The following is a 20,718-nucleotide window of genomic DNA, read 5'->3' as shown; positions in this document are numbered from 1 at the left end:
ACAAAGAAAGCACTGATACATTTGGGTGTGCCTGACATTCTCCATTAGGACAAACCTGAAATATGTGTTATTTGCTGACTTAATATTCAAGGAAATACTATGTTAATAATACTAAAAGTAACGTTTTTTTCTCTTGGCATGCTCACATGTAGAATATGAAATTGCTTTTTGAGGAGTTAAAAGAATACATAATTGAACTTGGATTAGAGAAGGTTCATATGTTTCTGCACAGTTCCAATGTTGACATAGGACAATGCTCATTTAATTCGCTCAATATATGTGTACATTTAATTTACAGTTAAGTACATTGATATCTATGTTGTAACCTTATTTTACTTATTTAATGAATAAAGTATTATTTTTTTCCTTTTCAAAAGAATATTACCACCTTGTTTGACTTTGAAAGTCACTTCCCAGAAGCTAATTTTCTCAAAAGCAAGGGAAGACTATCTCTCAGGAATCTTTGCTCAACAATTTTGAGATGATATAAAGGATTTTGTTTTACCATTTCTATTGCATCATTGTACACTGACAGGTCATTGAGCACACTTGGGTGATTCAATTTTGTACAGAGGGTATTATGAGAAAAAGGATCCCAAATTATTTTTCAAACAGATTTTTTTTTTAATCAATGTAACATTATATTTTACCAACTTTTGTTTGCTGTGATTTTGTACCATGGTACAGAAATAGGGGTATAAATAATGAATGTTTTAGTTTGGTCCGGCAGTAAGTAGGTATATTTGCTGAGGGCAACCCAAGTAATTGGCTCACTGCATTCCTGAAGCTTATCTTATCAAACAGATATCAGACACTGCTGAAAGATAGAGGTGGAGGGAACTATCCCTGTTACTTGAAGATTTGTCATAGAAAGAGGCTTTGTCTAAGCAAAGAAGGAAACTCTGTCATTTCTTCTTAAGTTACTGATCTAGTTTAAGAAGCAAAGTATATTTGCTCAAACCTATTTTTAAAAAAAGTGCAGGCAGCTCTCCCACTGCTTGTTCCTTTTCTGTCCAGACATTTTTCCTAGAATGGAAAACTGAAATTAAATCACTTTTAATGGAACTTAGAGGTAATGGTGATTGAGAAAGAGAGCCAGATGAAGAGAAAGAAAATAGATAGCATTACAGGATGGAGGAGAAGAAGGATAAGAATAGGGAGACGGCAATACTTAAATTTCTATTATAAAAGGAAAGTAGCAAGTGTCAAACAATCTCTCTCTACTGTAAATAGAAACCATAGAAACAGATATTCACCTGCTCTCTATTTATTTACGGGTAGTTGTTGCAACAACTGAGTACTTGTTAGCCAGCAATGTTGAAAAAAAAAGTGAGTACAGTAGTGATTAAGGAAAACATTTAAGAATTAATTCTACTAATAAGCCAATGAGTTGATAGTTTGATTTTAAGGAATAGCTACATACAGTGTATGACAATTTTCCTTGCTTCTTCATTTTTTGATTTGGGCATTGGTTATATTTAATCCAAATTTACTAGCTGTCATGTGCTAATACTTTGCTAGTGAGTTATATTAGCAGATTATATCTTTGAAACAGAATTTTCATTCAATGTTATTATGTAGAGAGTTTCTGAATGTGTGTTTTTGATGGATATGTAGATGTGAGTAATGGTTGTAGTTATGTTGGAAAAGAATAAGACTGTTAGAAATGTTATAATGTGGATGATCCTTAAGCATCCTGTGAGGTCAACTGAAATTGGATATTTGTGTATTGATTTCTTAGAACAATTTTTGATTTCTCTTGAGGTCACCACTATAACTTAAATTCTGATTAGTAAAGAATTAAATCGTTTGTCAGAACTAAGTTCTTCTTGGAAGGCCAAGCAGCAGCAAACAAAATCAGTATTCTTAACTCTTAAAAACAACGCTTGACTCTACTTCCCCTCTGATTACTGCACACGAATCTCTACTATATAGCAAAACTCTGAAAAAGTTGCCTATACTCAGGGTCCTATTTTTTTCTTCTCTCTCTGATCCCCCACACCACAATTTTAAAATTTTTATTATAAAAAAGTTCAAACATATAAAAAGGATAGAGAACAGTACCACTAGGTACCATTACTCAACTTCAACAATTCTCAACATATGGCAATCTTATCTCATCCTTATATTAATATTTCTTCTTCCCACCCAATTTCCATCCACTATGGTGTTATTTTGAAGCAAATCCTAGGCATCATATAATTCTATCTGTAAATCATTTTGTAAGTGTATCTAAAATACATGAAATACTCTTAATAAACAAACATAATTATAAAATAATCTCTCCTAAAAAATTAAATAACCCTAATATTACCAAGTATCCAGGGTAAAACTTCTCACAGTTTTATAGTTTGTTTTTTATGGTTTATTTGAATCCAAATTTTTGTGGGTATGTCTTGTGGTTGCTTGTGAGTCCACATAAAGTCCATTTGTTATAATTGATTTGTCTCTTTTAATCTTGTTTAATATGGATCTTCTCTCTTTGTTAGTTTCCTTGCAGTTTATTTCCTTTGCCTGTGGAATTTCCCACAATCTGAATTTTGCTGACTCATTCTCTCTTGAACACACTGCAGTTAGACTATTCTTCTTACTACTCTGGGAAGCTGCTCTTATCAAAAGTCATCAAGGAAATTCCACATCATAATACTTGTTGGTCAGCTCTTAGTCCTCATTTTAGTTATCTACATTATTTTTGATACATAATAATTATACATATTTATGGTGTACATGTGATATTTTGATTCATGCATACAATATATAGTGATCAAGTCGGGGTAATTGGGATATCCATCACCTCAAACACTGATCAATTCTCCGTGTTGGGAGCATTCCAAATTCTCTCTTCTAAGTATCTTGAAATATGCGATTACTGTTAAGTATAGACATCATGCTGTACTATTAAACATTATAACTTATTCCTTCTGTCTAACTGTATGTTTTTACCCAATAAACAACCTCTGTTCATCCCCTTCCCCGCTACTCTTCCCAGTCGCTGGTAACCACTGCCAACATTATTTAACACTTGATAACTCATCGTCTTTAATAAACTTTCTTTAATTGATCTCCCTACAGCTGATCTCCAGGTTTCCTTCTATACCACTGGCTGAGACATTTTTTGCTGATTCTTTCTCTTTTACTACAAAATGTCACAGTGCCCCAGAGCTCTAACTCTGGTTCTCCCCTCTCTCTGTCCTCACTTTCTTGGTCATCTCATTCAGTTTGAGACATGTATACTCAATGATCTACTTGACATTGCCATATGCAAATGGAAGTTTTCAAATTCCAGACATTTCCAGTAACTCTCAAACTGAGCTCCTGCATTCATCCCATGACCCGGCCCCGCAAAGTTTCCCCCAGCTCTGTCAACAGCAAATATCCTCCATTTGCTCAAGCCAAATACCTTGGAATCATTCTGATTTCCATTTTCTTTTCATACCTCATTTCCAGACACATTGCTTTGCCTCTTCCTTCAGCAGTATCCACAAATGAACCATCTCTCACCAGCTCCTGTCCCCATCTGGTCCAACCTACCTTGAACTTTCAATCTGGCTTAGAGTGATAGTTTCCTAACTGGCCTCTGTGATGTAACCCTTACCTTAAATACAGTCTATGCTCAACCCAGCAGGCAGAGTGACCCCATTAAAATGCTAAAAAATTAAAATTACTTACCTGTTCAAAATCCTCCAGCAGTTTTCTCTCTGACTTAGAGTTGACTTCTGAGTCTCCTTGCAGGGACTTTCAAGGCCCTAATTATCTCTCATTTACACCATCACTTCTCTGACTTAATTCCTCATTTCTTTTTCCTTGGCTTCTTCCACTTCTGCCACAGGACTTTTATGGGGCAGAAAAGTAGACACCTAGTTGAAAAATGATTTTATAAAATTTGTTTAGAGCCTAGATTTTAAACTGTATTGTTCAATAAATTTGTACAAAATAAAGAGAAAAATAACTGGCTCAATTAGAACTTAAAAGCTGAAGAACTGGTCTCATAGATGTAATACCTTGCTCTATCCTGAACCGCTGATCTATGGGCTTAGGCCAAATTATCCCTAAGTAATTTATTTTTATATTAAAGGGAAAGTGTCTTTTTTGGTCCATGTATATGTACCTTTATCCTGAGGATATTGGTGAACATAGCCAGTTTCAAAGTCTATTGATATTGTGGGAATGACTATTATTCTTACTTAAATATTTGAATTGAAATGTAACTTTTAATTAGCTTGTGCTGATGTTTCATCTCTGCCTGGCAGTTCAAATTGATCTTATTAATAACTGGCTGCCTGTGTTCCATCATACAGTCTGGAGAACACAGTCTTTCTTGCTCAAGGATGCTGAGTGCAAGAAGGGACAATCTGAGAGGTGAAAATAGTCTCTAGTATTTCTAAAAATGACAACAAAAGGCTACGTTATTAATAAACAGATTTCTAGATTTCAGTCCTAGGCATTTCACAACCCTTGATTGCATTTGCTTTTCTCTTATTTCCATAGTTTAAAAATTTTTATTTTTATTTTTTGCTTATCACAGGCATGAATTCCATTATTTATGTCTGCAAAGAAGAATTTTTTCAATGAATTGAATGCAATATATACACACCCAAAAAAAGCTGTAAACATGGAAAAACAATGTGAATCAATTCTGCGGTGCCATTACATAAAATTACTCTCTGCATCTCAAAGATGTTTCTCCCTCCCTCAAGAAATTAAACATGGCCATGAAATGTAAATGAATATGTGTTTGCAGTAATGCTACTTGACATTTTAGTTGTAATTAACAGAACTTCCAATATTAACCAACATTAATTAACAATGTAAAGTGTTTAAACATGGATCGTAATAACAATGCTGAGTGGATTATGCACATTCATCAATACACCACGTTTATTAAAGATTTCTCTTCAAATTCTGTATTATTAAGCAAACTTACTAAACCTGCCATGTGAATCTTGATTTTTTTTTCTATACTTATTCTGTAATGATCACTCCTTCCTTAGGATATCGTGGTGTTGGGGATAGGCTGCATGTTTGCCCCTTTTTCTCTTAAATGTCAATCTTTTCTCATTTACATGTAAGAGAACATTGTAAGAAAAGCATCTCTTTTTTCTCACGTATTGCAGATAATGTTTTTCAGTTTTAGCTTGCCTTTTGACTTTTATTATGATTTTTTTGCTACACAAAATTTTAAAAATATTTCTATAATATTGTCTATGAGTCTTTCACTTTATGATTTTTACCTGTGGTGATTTTCTCAGAAAAAATTTATTGTCTTCCATGTGCTCCATATATGGATGAATCTGAGAAATGATACACAGTTCCTGACCCTGTAGGCCTTAGAATACAATGAGGTATTCATTTTATTAGGAAGGAACCTTATGTTGGAAATTTTTCTACAGCTTCCTCTTGTGTATATTTTGGATATGAATTTAGTTATAATGTCAGAATTATGGTGATGGTCTGTTAGAATGAAGTAATGAGAAATAATTGTAAGTCTGGGAAAATCTTTTAGTAATTTAAAAATATCTGAGAGTTTGGGACAGTTTTCATGTGAACAATCATATTGTTTCTCAAAATAAATTTTATTCCTAATCTGTTGTTTCATCTTTCATAGATAAATTGGTTAAAGATAACCAAGTCATGGTGTATTTTTATAACACTTTCATCTTTTAAGAAACAAATTGAAAGAAACCTAACCGAATCTATTTCTAGCTGATCTTGATGTAATTTTGATGTCAGACTTAGAGGTCATATGGCTTTGTGGGAGTCCATGGACTCTAATTCTGATTGGCTTAGACGTATACAGATCCATTGAGTTGATTTCTTACTCCAGATTGGGGTGATGTGGAGTTTGGAACATAAATTAAAAATATTGTTGTGAATGTGTACTCGTTTCTCTGCCATCCAAATTGTTCTATATCCACTTTAAATCTAACTTCTTGCATTACATCTCTTCTCAACCATTAGAGCTAGATGTGATTTTCCTCCTCTCTGAAATTCACTGAAGTATTTTTGGCACAAAGTAATATGTTGTGTTATAATGACATTTTTGAATGTTACTAAAATATATTTTTCAGGTGATATATGTATAACAAATTTATTATACAAAAGTAAAATATCTTAGTTTTCATGTGCATATGTTTTCTGCACGAAAGTAATCAGTGTACGTATTCCACTTTTTTACTTCTATGCATTTTAAGGTGCTACCCAGTCTTCAGCTTAATTTTTCTAATTTTCATATTTCTGTCAGTGACTTAATCATAATTTAACCCTCATCTTAACAGTTAGCATTTAGACTTTCTTACACTTTTTATTTTTCTAATGTTTTGAATAGCATAGCAACAAATTTCTTTCCATATAAAGATTTTTCCATGTTTTGCACGATTTTTTTAAGGATAGAGTCCAAGAATCTGAATTACTGAGCCAAACAATGAATGATTTAAGGCTCTTACTGCTTATTGCCAAATATGTTTGTAAAGGATCCTACTGACTACACAGCTTAAGGGCTTAGTCCCACAAGAATGTCCTCTACTGCAGATAACAGCTACAATCCCCAGGTTGTGACCTATGCTTCTGACCAACTAGCTATAAATTGGGTGCTTCCCATGACCCACTCTTGGGGTTTGATTAGTTTGCTCGAGTGGCTCACAGAACTCAGGGAAACACATTTACCAATGTATTCCAAAGGATATTGTAAAGGATACAGATGAACAGCCTGATGAAAGAGATTCACAGGGTGAGGTATGGGGAAAGCAATGAAGGGTTTCCACACCCTCCCCAAATGCACTACCCTCCAGACACATCCACATGTTCAGGGCTTTTTTATGGAGGGTTTATCATGTGGGTATGATCAATTATTAGATCTCCAGCTCTTCCCTCCTCATGGCTTGTTCTTTCTGGTGACCAGCTCCGATTCAGAAGCCCACCATGTGTTACCCCATTAGAACAAAAGATGCTCCTATCACCCAGGAAATTCCAAAGGATTAGGAGCTTTGTGTCAGGAGTTGGGGTCAAAGACCAAATATTAAAACAAAATATGCACCTAGCGCTCCTATCACTCAGAAAATGATAACAGTTTTAGGAGCTGTCTGCCAGGAACTGGGCCAGAGACCAAAGATGTATTTCTTATTACATCACAATATCACAGTTTCCAAGGCAGGGACTATGCAACATATTATGAGAAGATTGTCTGCTAAAGTACAAAGACATTCAAGCCACAAGTTACTTGAATACAAATTAATGGTACAGATATTGTGAGTGAACAGAATCCATAAACAGTACCACTTGGGAAATGATTTGGGCTGAGTTCTTGGATTCCCCAAAGTAAGTTGGCAAAACCATGAGTGGTCAGGCACACTGGACCAAGGGAAATAGCATTTTATGGGACACCTGAGGGATCATCCTCTCTCCCTTACCCCTGTCCCTGACTAAGGATCAAAAAGAAATTGAGACGGTCTGAACTGTGGATTGTCTGGCTCATTATAATCTCAAACTCTGTTCTACTATGAGGCCAGGAAAACACCTGTTTCAGATACCAACTCTATACCACACAAATATGGATTATACCTTCTTCCGAGGGGTCTGTGGTTCATAAATAAAAACTGATCATTGTAGGCCGTGAAGAAATTAAATTTCAAAGAGTAAGAATTCATACAGTACTTTCTGAGATGGCTAGAAAATAAATAGGATCTGGAATTAATAAAGTTAAGCTGAAACAAACAAAAATACAAAATAATTGGAAAAACATTTTCCTTAAAAATCAGGTTAAAAAAGGAATTAAGGGCACAATATCAGAGTATTTTGATTTTTAGATAGATGATGATGAATGAAAGAACCTTCAGATGGAAAAGGGGTAACTGATAGATCTGGATTTGCATTCTAGCGCTGTGGCTTGCTACTTTGACCTCAGAAAAGGCTTAAAACATCTCAGTTTCCTTGTGTAGGAAGTGATTGTAAGAGTGCTTCCCTTATAGGGTTGTTCTGTAGAATAGATGAATAATTAATGTAAATAATTTGCACAGTGCCTGGCCCTTACTTTACGCAATAAAACAATACTGAATTAAATTGGTGATTTAGGAAGCTTTTATTCTGAAGAACAAAGAAAGAATAAAAAAATGAAAGTGAATTTGGTATGACTCACTACTACACAAGCAGTACCTAAATAGGTGCTCAATAAATGTGTATAAAATAAATAAAAGAATATTGAACTTAAACCTTAAGGCTGTAGTATCTCTCATAGCACTTAATCCATTGCATCATCATTATCTGAGCATGATTTTATGCCCTGGGGTTACAGCAGTGTACAAAACAGACAAAAATCCCTATTCTCAAGTTGTTTAATTCTAGTGGGGAGGCAAACAATAAACAAAACAAAGAAGTAAGTTATAGACTATATTAGAAGATTAGAAGCATCTTTGAGAAAATTAGACAGAGAAATAAGCAGTGTGAGGTGAGTGGTGTCACTATTTTAAATGGGATAGTTAGGGAAGATCTCACAGAGGTGGTGAATTGAAGGATCTAGTGAAGAGCGTTCTAGGCAGAGGAAAGACAAGGTGCAAAGTCCCTGAGGAAGGAGCTTGCTAACTGTGTCCAGGAACATGGAGGAGCTTGGTGTGGCTGGAGCAGAGTGAGCAAAACAGAGTGGCAGGTCCCACATCTCAACTGTCTGCTCAGTGAGGGCAGGAACTGGAAGTTTCCTCTTTCCTTCAAATGACAGCATAAGGCTAAGCATTGTAGGATTCATGACATAAATGTTCTCTGCCCAAATATATTGATAAGTGAATTACTGAATGCTAGGAGTTGAAGTATGTCCCCCCAAAGCCTTTATGTGGAAGTCCCCAACCGCCTTTACCCTCAGAATGTGACCTGATTTGGAATAGAGACATTGCAGATCTAGTTAGTTAGGAAGAGACCATACGGGCAGAGGTTGGAGCCCTAATATGGACTTATATAAAGGGGAAATTTGGAGACTCAGACATACACACAGGAAGAATGCCATGTGAATGTGAGGCAGAGATTGGAGTGATGCATCTACAAATTAAGGGATGCCAAAGACTGCCAACAAAACACCAGAAGCTAGGAGAGAACCCTGGAACAGATTTTCCCTCACTGACCGCAGAAGGAGCTAACATGTTGACATGTTGGCCTCAGACTTGTAACCTTGAGAGCTGTAGGAAGAAGATACATTCCTGCTAAGCTAACCCATTTGTAGTGCTTTGTTACAGCAGTGCTAGCTGACTAACACACTGAATGAATGTTTTCTTTTGATGGAGTCCATACCCTATGTTAAGAAAAAAAAATCCAGTTTTTAAATAATCAAAAGACTGAAATTTTATTAGATAAAAATGCAATTAGTCAAGGAACATGTGTAGAAAATTTAAATTTGTTAGTATAGGAAATTTTTAGAAATAAATTGTGATTTCCTGTCAGAAAAAATAATGATGGTACTGAGTAGTGACAAGGGTTTTGTGACAATATAACCAGTTAACATCAAAACTGAGTTAAATTGTAGAAAACCCAGTTGGTGTCTGCTGGTGAATTGCTTGGTGTGTGGGGAAATCCTCCTACACATCTGGTATCAGAAGTGGTGTATTTTATTGAGTGTTGACTGTGCAGTAAAAGGAGTCAGGTTCTACCTACCATATAGGCACTTATTGTGAGCATTTTAATGACTCAGTTTTCTTTTCCTGTAGATACTGGATAGCTTCTCCTCTGAACCCTGACTTTGTCTCTGAACAGTTCCTCACTTCCCTTTGGCCAGCATCTCTTACTGTCCTGTCCACTCCTATATATCAGCTTTTTTTTTTTTTTTAACTCAAAGCTCATGTTTCATTTTGCCTTTTTCTTTTAATGTCTTTTATCATAATTTTTCTAATCATATTATTTTTTCTTCTTTAAGCCCTTTTATAATTTTTGTTTATTGAATCTGTTGTAGATCTATAGGACTGGATTACAAATGTTCTGCTTTCCCTTTTAGTTTCAAATAGTTCTTACTTTATGCTATTTTTATTTATCCTATTTTGCACATATTAATATATTTGTGAATTATGAATTATCAATTATAATGACCTTTTATAATTTGATGCTTTTAGAAAAACTCCAAACTCCAATTTTTCTAAATTTACATTGTTGTGCCTAGTTTTTAAAAAGTTAAATTGATAAAAATGTATCTGACATTGTACTTTGATAATTTCTGTATCTTTTCACCTTTGATGACTTGATAAGAAATATACACTCAGATTTGATTTTTTAAACCAATCTTAAATTCTATGACTTGATGGGAGCATTTAGGCCACTTATATTCACTATTATAAGCATTTTCATCTGTCAACCTATTTGATAGTTTAAAAAATTATGCTGTCTTGTCTCTTTTCTGTTAAGGCTGTTTATTTGTGACTATGTTTTTGTTTTGTTCTAGTAGTATGATGGGAGGAAGTTATTTCATGTTAAAGAATAGCAGTTTGAACATTGTTGGATGATTTAAATATGCTCTCTCATTAGCTCTCAAAATCACTTTGTAAAGTAATTAGTAACAATTACTTTAAACTCATCTAACAGTTTTCCAACACATCTAACACATCTTTCCTAATGGATTTAACAGTTTAGGATGGCCCACAGGCAACTCTTTAAGACCTGATCCTATTCCTGCAGAAACATGACAAGTTATACATAAAGCAATAGCCAATACTTCAGAGATTTATTATAAATTCCTTATCATCTCTTCCCTACTTTATACCTTATTCCATGCCCAATTTTGACACATCTTTCTCCACTATTCAGTTTGCCCCGTTTTGGTATTCAGCTGATGATTTCTTCAGGTGCTGGTTACTGGCATCATTCACTGATGCTACATTTCCTTCCTTCTGGTAAATTCTTTGTAGAATTAGTAAGTCACCTTTTGGCTTCTCAAAGCCTTTCCTTGTGGACAAAGCAACCAGCTCTCTCTAACTTGGATCCCAAAGAATTTGGCTCCTTGAAAGACATCTTATCCACATCCCTGACATTTTATCATCAGTTAAAAAAAAAAACAACAAAACCTAATGGTGGGTGGGCGAGTGGATGTGTTGCACGTGTGTTTCCTTCCTTCCTTCCTTCCTTCCTCCTTTCCTTCCTTCCTTCCTCCCTCCCTCCTTCCTTTCTTCTTTCCTTCCTTCCTCCTTCCTTCCTTCCTCCTTCCTTCCTTCCTCCTTCCTTCCTTCCTCCTTCCTTCCTTCTTTCCTCCCTCCCTCCGTCCCTCCCTCCCTCCCTCCCTCCTTCCTTCCTTCCTTCCTTCCTTCCTTCCTTCCTTCCTTCCTTCCTTCCTTCCTGGTTTAACTTATGTTTTTCTATTATGAATCATGCTTTTGGTGTCACGTCTAGGAACTCTTTGCCTAGCCGGAGATCCTGAAGGGTTTTGCCTTGCTTTTTACATTAGTACAGTTTGATTAGAGAATTATTTGCTGCACACTTCTCAGCTGAAATCAGAAGTCTTGATTCTAAAGTTCAAAACTATGTAAATGAATAAATGGATGACAGACTTAGCCATAGTCTATACAGCTAGAGTCTTTCCTTTTAAAAATATTTTTATGGCTTTTAGCATTATAGAAACACAAAGTTCCTCTTCTGTGGGTACTGTCATGAAGGAGGGAGGAGCACGGAAAGATAAGGCCCCTGTTCTCTGTGCTTTATTGAGTTATTGGTAGATTACTCTAGAGTTATTGGTAGATTACTTTTATAGAGTTATTGGTAAAATCCAATTGAAATGTCAAGGAGATATTAAGGTGCTGAATTTTTTTCCATTCAATTCTACTTTACTCTTTGCAATAACCCTGTGAAGAATGTACTATTATTACCCCCTTTTTAACAGATGAGGAAACTGAGGCCAGAGGCCATGCAACATATGGAATATACTCCTTTACAGTGAGTAAATGGCAAACTTTGGATTCAACATAAACAGAGAACTATAGCTTGTTTTCCTAACAGTATTTATCATTCTGTATTATGGAACCAATGACAGATAACTCATATTATTAACAGAGGATTATAACACACAAATATTAGTAATAGGAAGGACATTGGTAAGAAGTAGGCTATAACAAATAAAGATATAACCACATATGTTGGGTGCTTTTAGGTCTTCTAATAAGTCTAGTTTTGTAAAAGGTCAAAATGACAAGAGTGTGGTTTCAAGCTTTAGCATATCTAGAAAAGAGTTGTTTAATTTGAAAACATTTATGGTCTAGGTATAAGTTCATGATGATTTCACCATCAGTGGCAGAAATTTCCTTTTACTGCCGAAATTCAATAGAATATTTCATAGTCAAATACAGAGTAGATTCCATATATAGATTTTAAGATAAAGTTTTAGTCATTTTTTGAATAAAGTGAAAGCAAACAATACATTTTTGTTTACTTTTCAATCTGAATATATCTTTTCCAAAAACCTTAGCTAATTGGGAGCATAACTTTTCATAACAAGTATTGCCAATTAGATATTTACTTTCTTGATTTCAGAATTAGAGCTTTGTCCAGCTGGTCCTCTGCAATGTGTGGCTATGTCTACACCTTTCTAAACAAAGAAGCAATGGCAGTCTATGTGATATCTTTTGACAGATCTTCTGGGGCCTCACGAATTCTAATTTCTTCCTTTCATGGGGCCTGCAATTCTTTCTATTCTTTGCTTTAAAGCCCTCTCTCCAGAAGACCTTTTTTAAAAAGGTAAGTATCTTATCAGGAAAGCAGATATTCTCCCCAAGCAACTCACGTCATTTCCATACCCTCCTTGAATGGTAAGGAAGCAGGAGCCAGGAAAGTTATATTCACATGGGTCAGTCTAATGTGTGTGTGTGTGTGTGTGTGTGTGTGTAGGTTCTCAGGATTCTATAGCAGCAGACACAAACTTTATGGAAAGATTTCTGTGATCAAACTTTTCAGTGGCATTTTTTTTTTCAAAAGCCAATCTAGTTATTTTCAAGTGTAACTAAGAAAATATTAGGGCTATAAAATTAAATGTAGCTTTGAAAAATTATTCTTTCTTAAGTACAGTTTACACACAGTAAAATAACAGATTTTAAGCTTACATTTCAATGGAATTTGATAAATGTATATCAAATAACACAACAGTAATGATGTAGAACATTTCTTGGTTATATAGATGAGAGATTTCTATGTTGCCCAGGCTGGCTTTGAACGCCTAAGCCTCGCCTCCTTATGCACCAGGACAACAGGTCTGAGCCACCGCAGCTCCCAATGTAGAACATTTCTATTACCTCAGGAAATTCCATATCCCTTTCTAGATACTCTCCCTTTCCCTGCCCCTGTGATTCCATCACCATAGCTTAGTTTTGCCTATGCTGGCACTTCATATAAATGCAATCATATATCTACTTTTCTGTGTCTTGCTTCTTTGGCTTGACATAATGGTTTTGAGGCTCAATCATATTGTTGTATGTATCATTAGTTTGCTGATTTTTGATTCTGAGTACGAGTTGACTATATTGTAATTTGTTTCTTCATTCTCCTGTTGATGAACATTTTGGCTGCTTCCCATTTTTGCCTATTACAAATAAAACTCATATTAACATTTTTGTGCAAGTCTACTTGTGGACATATGCTTTCATTTTTCTTAAGTAAATACCCAAGAGTGGAATTGCTGCATCATAGGGTCAATGTATGTTTAACTTTATAAGATATTGCCAAATATTTCTCCAAAGGCCTTGTACTATTTTGACTTTACATATGAGAGATGCTCCACATCTTTGCTAATATTTGGTATTGGTAGTCTTTTTGTTAGCTATTCTGTTATGAAATGCCATCTCACGTTGGTTTTAATTTGCATTTCCTTGATGACTGATGATGTTGAGCACATTTTCCTGTGCTTATTGGCCAACTTCATATTTCCTTTTGTGAAGTGTCTCTTTAAGTCTTCTGCCCATTTAAAAATTCAACATCTGGACATTCTTGGAGTTGGTTTTTGTTGACTGCTTTTTTGCCTGAGTATGGGTTACTCTTCAGTTTCTTTGCTATGCTGCTATTTTTGTGATTGGATATAGGACACTGTTGTAGCTACTCTAGATTCTGTCACATTCTTTGAAAATTATTGTTTTTTGTTTTATTAGATAATTAAGTTGCCTGAATCTAACTGCAGACTTTGTCTGCATCAGTGTATATAAAACTTCTTGTAGCTCTTGTCTGTTCTTAGTTTACCATTGAGTATGATGTTAGGTGAAGGGTTTATATTGCTGCCCCTTTTCAGAATGAGGAAGTTTTCTTCTATTTCAACTTTGCTAAGTGTTTTTGTTTTTAAATCATGAATAGATGTTGAATTTTTCAAAAAGATTTTTCTGCATCTGTTGAGCTGCTGATTATATAGTTTTTCTTTTTTAATTCATCAACATGGTCAATTACAACTGATTTTCAAATAACCTTCTAAATGGGATAAATCCCATTTGGTTGTGATATATTTTTGATGAATTTGATTTACCAGTATATTTTAAGGAGTTTCAAATCAGTGTTCATAGGAGATATTCATCTGTAGTTTCCTTTTCTTGGAAAAAGATGATTGTCTATGATTTTGGTATCAGGGTAACTTTGTGTCATAAAACAAATTGGAAAACATTTTTTATTTTTGTATTTTCTGAAAGAGTTTATGTGTAAAACTGACATTATTTATTCCTTAATTTTTGGTAAAATTCACTTGTGAAGCCCTGAGGGCATGGAGTTTTCTCTGTGCGAAGGTTTTAAATTATGAATGTAATTTCTTTAAAAAATACAGGGTTATTAATATTTTGTTTCTTGTGTTATTTTGGGTACTTTATATTTATTGGGGAACCTGTCGATTTCATCTTAGTTGTCAAATTTATTGTCATATAGTTGTTAACAATTTTTTTATTATTAATTTAATATATGTGAGAATCTGTGATGGTCTCCTCTTTAATTGCTGATATTGATAAATTATTTTTGATTTTTTTCTTGAACAATCTTGTTAGAGCCTTATGACTTTTATTAATCTTCCCCAAAATATCAGTTTTTGTCTTTGTGCATTCTTCCCATTGTTTGGTTTTCCTCTGACCATTTTTTACTGTTGTCTTTACTATTTCTTTCCTTCTATGTCTTCTAGGTTTAATTTGTTCTTTTTTCAAAACATGAATTGAAAGGGAATATATGGCTTTGAAAAAGCAATAGAAAGATTTGCATTAGGGCATGCTAAGAAAATTTATGTTGAACAGATTTCTTAATCATCTTATTTTTGTTATCGAGAGATTTTAAAGTGACATGACCTTTGCTGTAAATTTAATTTTAGTTAATTACATACAATGGGCATGAAGACTGCAGGCAGCATAAAGAAATCATAAGGCAGAAAATCCTTGTTCTCTGCTTGTCAAGTCAAACTCCTACTAATAGCACTGTAATTTGAAGGTGGAAGTATAGTTATGTATTCCAGGCAATTATACTGTATCGCTCTTTTTACTCATAACCTTTGAATGATCAGCCATTATAGGTGAAATTTTGTCTGCACCATTTGACATATTGATCATATATGTCAATTATGAAACATTTCCTCATGATACATTTCTCCTAAAATATATTTCTCCAATTATCTGACATCAAAATGATGTATGGCATGCTTAGGAAGCTTATATTTTGTGACCCTTCTTTTCTTTTTATACTGGTCTACGTTTGTGTTTTTCCAACTGTAATGTAAACTTGTAAGCAAGCATGGTCTTTTTCTTTTTTTATTCCTTCAGTGCATAATAGGCCTCCATAAATATTTATTTTTTTCAATATATTTTAAAAATGTTTCTCAGCATTTAAAACATTTATAATTCATCTTTTTAGTTTCTAAAGAACAGAAAGAACTTGATTTTAAAAGTTAATGGGTCATAAAAATATTACATTTAAAAACAAACATGAAACCACTGAAATTTTATTAGTCCTTTTTTTCACTTCGATTTCCCAACTGAGGTTTAGAAACCAACCACGGTTTAGAAATCTGTATTCATGTCAAAAGTAAACCACAAGAAATACAATTAGAAAAATTATAATTGTTGCAGCTGGATGTTGGGTAAAGTGGTTATACTATTGTCTCCACTTTGGAATATATTTGAAAAGTTTTATGGGGCAAAGTTAAAAAATACCTATTATGAGCACATGTATGGAAACTCAAGGAGTTGGAAAAATTGTGTCTTGTCATTGCGATTTCCTGTTTACAAAAATATTTCTGAACACAGGTGAATCTAGAGGGCCTACAGAGTATGTAATTTGGAGAGGTAGCTCTCTTAAGGAAAAATGATACAAAATGATGTTTGCAGAATTTGTTGAGAAAAGGAATATTGGTCCAGTGCAGTGGCTCACGTCCGTAATCCCAACACTTTGGGAAGCTGAGGTGGGTGGATCACCTGAGGTCAGGAGTTCAAAGCAGCCTGGCCAACATGGTGAAACCCCGTCTCTACTAAAAATGCAAAATTAGCTGGACGTGGTGGCATGTGCCTGTAATCCTAGCTACTCGGGAGGCTGAGGCAGGAGAATCACTTGAACCCAGGAGGTGGAGGTTGCAGTGAGCTGAGATTGTGCCATTGCACTCCAGCCTGGGCGTCCGAGCAAAACTCCAAAAAAAAAAAAAAAAAACTAAAAAAGGGAATATTGATCTAGGACAAAAGAAGAGATCACTTTAAATTATTTAGAGAATAATAAAATATTAATGAGCTGTCTTCTATAAATTTTTTTATGGTAGTCTTTTTCTTCATTCTCTTTGGCTCTTCACGTCACAATGATTTTGTAATACTATTTTCTATAGATGGAATAAATAATAATTTGGTTTTACTTTTGAAATGTTTGATCAATTTTTTTGTTGTTGATTGTTTAGAAAAGTTTCTTTAAGATCATAATTTATTATTGGTAATATCTGCACATTTAGGATTGCTTTACTTATTTAAATATTTATTTGAATCTCATTTTGCTTTCTGTTTTCAAATTTTAATCCTTATGCAACCAAGCCTACCTCTAAATAACAAATAGGAGTTAATGTTTAACTTCATAAACAGATATTCTGTTATTCTACAGGAACATTTTTAGAACCTGAAGTTTGGGTCTTAATAAGTCATAACTATTGGCTATTTCTGACCCACTCTGTAGAGTGGTATTATTATCTGAGGACAAGTCCATACTCCCCACTTTCTATTCTGCACAATTTTAGTGAAGTCACATGTAACTGCTTTGAACATCTGCCAGCACACTGGCTCTGCTTATTATTTCTGCATGACAAATCATGCAATTTCTCTCATTTCTAGTTCCCTTCTCCACAAAGTGGGGATTTTGAAGCACTTGCTCTGACTATCCCCAAGAGTTGCCATGAGAATAAGTGCCATATTCTAGGTGATGGCACTCAATTATAAAATGGAATCCAAATGTTATTCTTTTCATGATTGTTATAATTGTCATCGTCCTCACGGGATTGTGATCATCTGATTGGCTATGAGGTTATTTATTACTGGTAAAAGTGGACTTGTTCTTTTGCTCTCTGTACTAAACCTTCAGTATATTCTCTCTATATTCTTGTCCTACGTTTTGAAATTATTTGGTCAGCTTTTTAACTTTCAAGTGGAAGACTCACATCCTCAAATAATCATCTGTTTATTCATTCAACAGTATGAATGCAAGTTTATTTAATACCAGGTGTTGTGCTAGGCTCTTGGAATTTCAGTGATAAGTAAAAGATAAGGTTTCCACTCTCTTGACTTACATGTATAACGGGGAGTAGGAATTAATCAAATAATACCAAAAGCAAAGTAAGCTAAGGAAAGAGCTATGAAGGAAAGGAACAAGGTGCTCAGACTCATTTGATCTGGAGAGGAAGGCTTTCCTACCACAAGCCCCTTGCCTTGCCATCCAAAGAATGCACTGGAGATAAGTCGGAGGGGAGCTGACTTGTGTAATGAATCTATTATCATTCACCTTCAGAGAAATATGCTCCTCAAGCTTACTTGAGGCTCTAATTCTAAGGCTTTAGGATGTTCCTTTACTGTGCCCTCTTTCCAACAGCAGGTCTCTTCAAATCTATAAGATTTTAAAATCCTTTCCTGGGTCACAGTGAACAGGTCAGAGTTTATTATGCTTTGAGTATTTCGGTGATTTAAAAAAAATTATCCCAGGCAAAGAGCATGGTGGAAATGTCTTTGTATCACTAAAATTCTGGAATAAAATTTTATTTAATTGCAATATGCTTACTAGTAAGGCAGTCATTGAGGCAGGGAATATTTCAGTTTCTCAAAACACATATTTGTATATAAATAGTTTACATGCTATTTACAAATAATATTTCTATTGTGTATTATTAGAGTATATCCTCTTATGAAAACACTTTGTAAGAGAGCAAACATTTTAGTCTACTTCAAGACACTTATAATTTTAATAAACTGAATTATTTAAAACACAAATATAACTGGAAGGACTCTGCCTTTCACCCTTACCCCAGGGTATAGGCTTGTTCTGGACAGCGAGAGGATGCATAATTCTGTTGCTACCATCTGCTGTGGATAATGGTGTGAGAGGAGCTTTGCCTAAGGATTTGATGTGCTAAAGAAAATTCTATTTTCAAAGCTCTGGCTGTTTGTGCTGCTGAGAATAAAGACATGGAATAGATGGGCCTTAATTGAGCAGAACAATTTAACAAGTGCTGGGGTATACAGAGGGAGACCCAGAATCTAGTTTGGAGTAAGGGTTAGGTAGGAAATCAAACTGCTTTGCATACAGAAACATGGAGAATTTTGTTGTAAAATCCCTGGCACAGAGGAAGGAGGAAGAGGAGTGGTTCCTCAGCAACCTATTAGGGGGCCCTAGACATAAGGGAAAAAGTTTTGGGAAATTCCCTCTTCAGAGGAAAGGACATTAAATTTCAATGAACAGAAATTTCTGGTTTCTGTTTGAACTTGTTTTCTTCTCTGTATTATACTTAAAGCTTTGCTCTTCACAAATTTTATACAGCATTTGGATTGAATTTGTAATGTTTTGTAAGGGTTGAAAATAAAGAAGTGGGGTCCAGTGTGAGGCAGAGTGGACTGGAGAGAAAAAGGTGCAAGGTGGGCTATGGCAGGATGACTCAGGATTTAGGAGAAGATGTTAAGAGAAAGTCCCCCTCTTCCAAAAACAGCTGTGTTTTTCAAATTGTAGTACCTTGGTTACCTGCCTCTGAATTGCCTGTGGCACTTGGGAATCTACAGCATCCTGAGCTCTACCTCTGACTTTCTCAGACTATTTGCCTTGTACACACTTCCTGGGACAGTCTTCAGAAACTGGAGTTTGAGAACTGAGGCCCTAGAGAAGGTTAATCCTTAGGTAGTGATAAAAGAAAAACCTCGACAAATTAAACTTAGCAGAGTTTAACTGAGCAAAGAACTATTGCCAAATCAGGCAGTCTCCTGAGCCAGAGTATGCTCAGACAGAGTCCAGCTGGTGGAAAGGGACTTATGGAGACAAAAAGAAAAGCGATGTAGAAAAATTGAAGAGAGGTACAGGAACAGCTGGATTGGTTACAGCTCAGTGTTTGCCTTATTTTGAACAGGGTTTGAACAGTTGGCCACCTTTGATTGCTCAAAACTTGGTGATTGGCACAAGAGTATGTTACAGTCTGTTTGCACATCCATTTAGGTTGCAGTTCACTGTGTACAGAGAAACCTTTAGGCTGAACTTAAAACGTGTAAGGAGACAGCTTTTTGCTTGAGTTAACAGTAACAGTGGTGTGTGTTGGGAGGTAGGGAGGTGGGGGCTCTTCTCTCAGTCTGCCTTTTTCCACAACAGTTCTGAGGAGTAAGCTTGTAATGTATTTGTGCAGCTGCTTCTTCCTGTAATTCTAAGCAGGAGCAAGCAGTAAACTAATTTTCGAATTTCAGAAAAGTCCATCAGTGCAGGCAGAGCCTTCCTTTTGTTTCCTGACAAATAGTTTGTTGACACTGAAAACAAAAGATGTGTTTTCTGGCACTGTTTCGGGCTTTCTTTTTGAGAACAAGCTGCTCTGTGGATGTGTTCAGTTTCTACTATTTCAAAGTCCAGTGGGTGGCATTTACATGGGTTTTAAACTATCTTTAGTTATTAACGTTGGTGTTATTATTGGTAATTATTCATGATAGTAATGCTTAGTGAGTATCTGGGTATACAGGGCAAAATTATTAAAAAGAAAGAAAGAAAGAAAGAAAGAAAGAAGGAAGAAAGAAAGAGAACGTGTGTGCTTGTTCTGAGCTTTAGCAGACCAGGTCTCACACCTTGACTCCCTGGGGGCACCTGCTTCATTTTAATCCCCCCAAAGGAGTAAAACTAGTACATATCTGTACATCCATGTTGGTATCTGCAGCTACACACACACACACAAACACACACACACATCCATCCACTCATTCACATATATGTGTGTGTGTCTCTGTGTCGTGTATGGATTAAGATTAGACAGTATAGTTTTTAAAATTAATTTTTATTGGTACATAAAAGATGTACATATTCTCTGGGTACATGTGATAATTTGATACATTAATATAATCTGAATCGGAATATCCATTACCTTAAATATTTCTCTTTTCTTCATGCTAGGAACATTCAAATAAGGAACAATAGATTAATGTTAACTATAGTAAACCTACTATAGAGATTGTGCTCTGCTGTACTTTGGCCTCCTTTAGCCACAGCTGGAGCTGGAGCATCTGAGACATGGGGCACCAAGTCCAGAAGCTGCACAGAGCAGCAGGACCCTGTACCCAGCCC

At 35.2% G+C, this 20,718-nt stretch overlaps 1 protein-coding gene and 1 long non-coding RNA gene across 6 annotated transcripts in view; one reads left to right on the top strand and one right to left on the bottom strand.

Annotated features, from left to right (window-relative positions):
- The window catches only part of LOC129060049 (uncharacterized), a 28,949-nt gene extending 25,399 nt beyond the window's left edge, over positions 1–3,550 (bottom strand). Inside the window, exon 1 of the long non-coding RNA XR_008526390.2 lies at positions 3,437–3,550. This is a non-coding gene — a long non-coding RNA (uncharacterized LOC129060049). The remainder of the gene's footprint in view (positions 1–3,436) is intronic.
- The window catches only part of FRK (fyn related Src family tyrosine kinase), a 158,189-nt gene that overhangs the window by 70,535 nt on the left and 66,936 nt on the right, over positions 1–20,718 (top strand). The window contains exons 1-2 of one of the 5 annotated variants that reach the window (XM_054558065.2): positions 7,176–7,314; positions 11,837–11,889. The exons of 2 other annotated variants lie outside the window; for them this stretch is intronic. In XM_054558065.2, the coding sequence (XP_054414040.1) occupies positions 11,837–11,889 (53 nt within the window). In that variant the 5' untranslated portion in view covers positions 7,176–7,314. Of the gene's footprint in view, positions 1–7,164; positions 7,315–11,836; positions 11,890–20,718 lie in introns of those variants that run through there. 2 more of the 5 variants (XM_054558064.2, XM_054558067.2) reach the window with 2 other exon arrangements.

This window comes from Pongo abelii, chromosome 5 (genome assembly GCF_028885655.2).
Source record: "Pongo abelii isolate AG06213 chromosome 5, NHGRI_mPonAbe1-v2.0_pri, whole genome shotgun sequence".
Taxonomy (NCBI): domain Eukaryota; kingdom Metazoa; phylum Chordata; class Mammalia; order Primates; family Hominidae; genus Pongo; species Pongo abelii.
The sequence above is the reverse complement of the archived record's forward strand: the minus strand, read 5'-3'. Positions and strand labels throughout refer to the sequence as shown.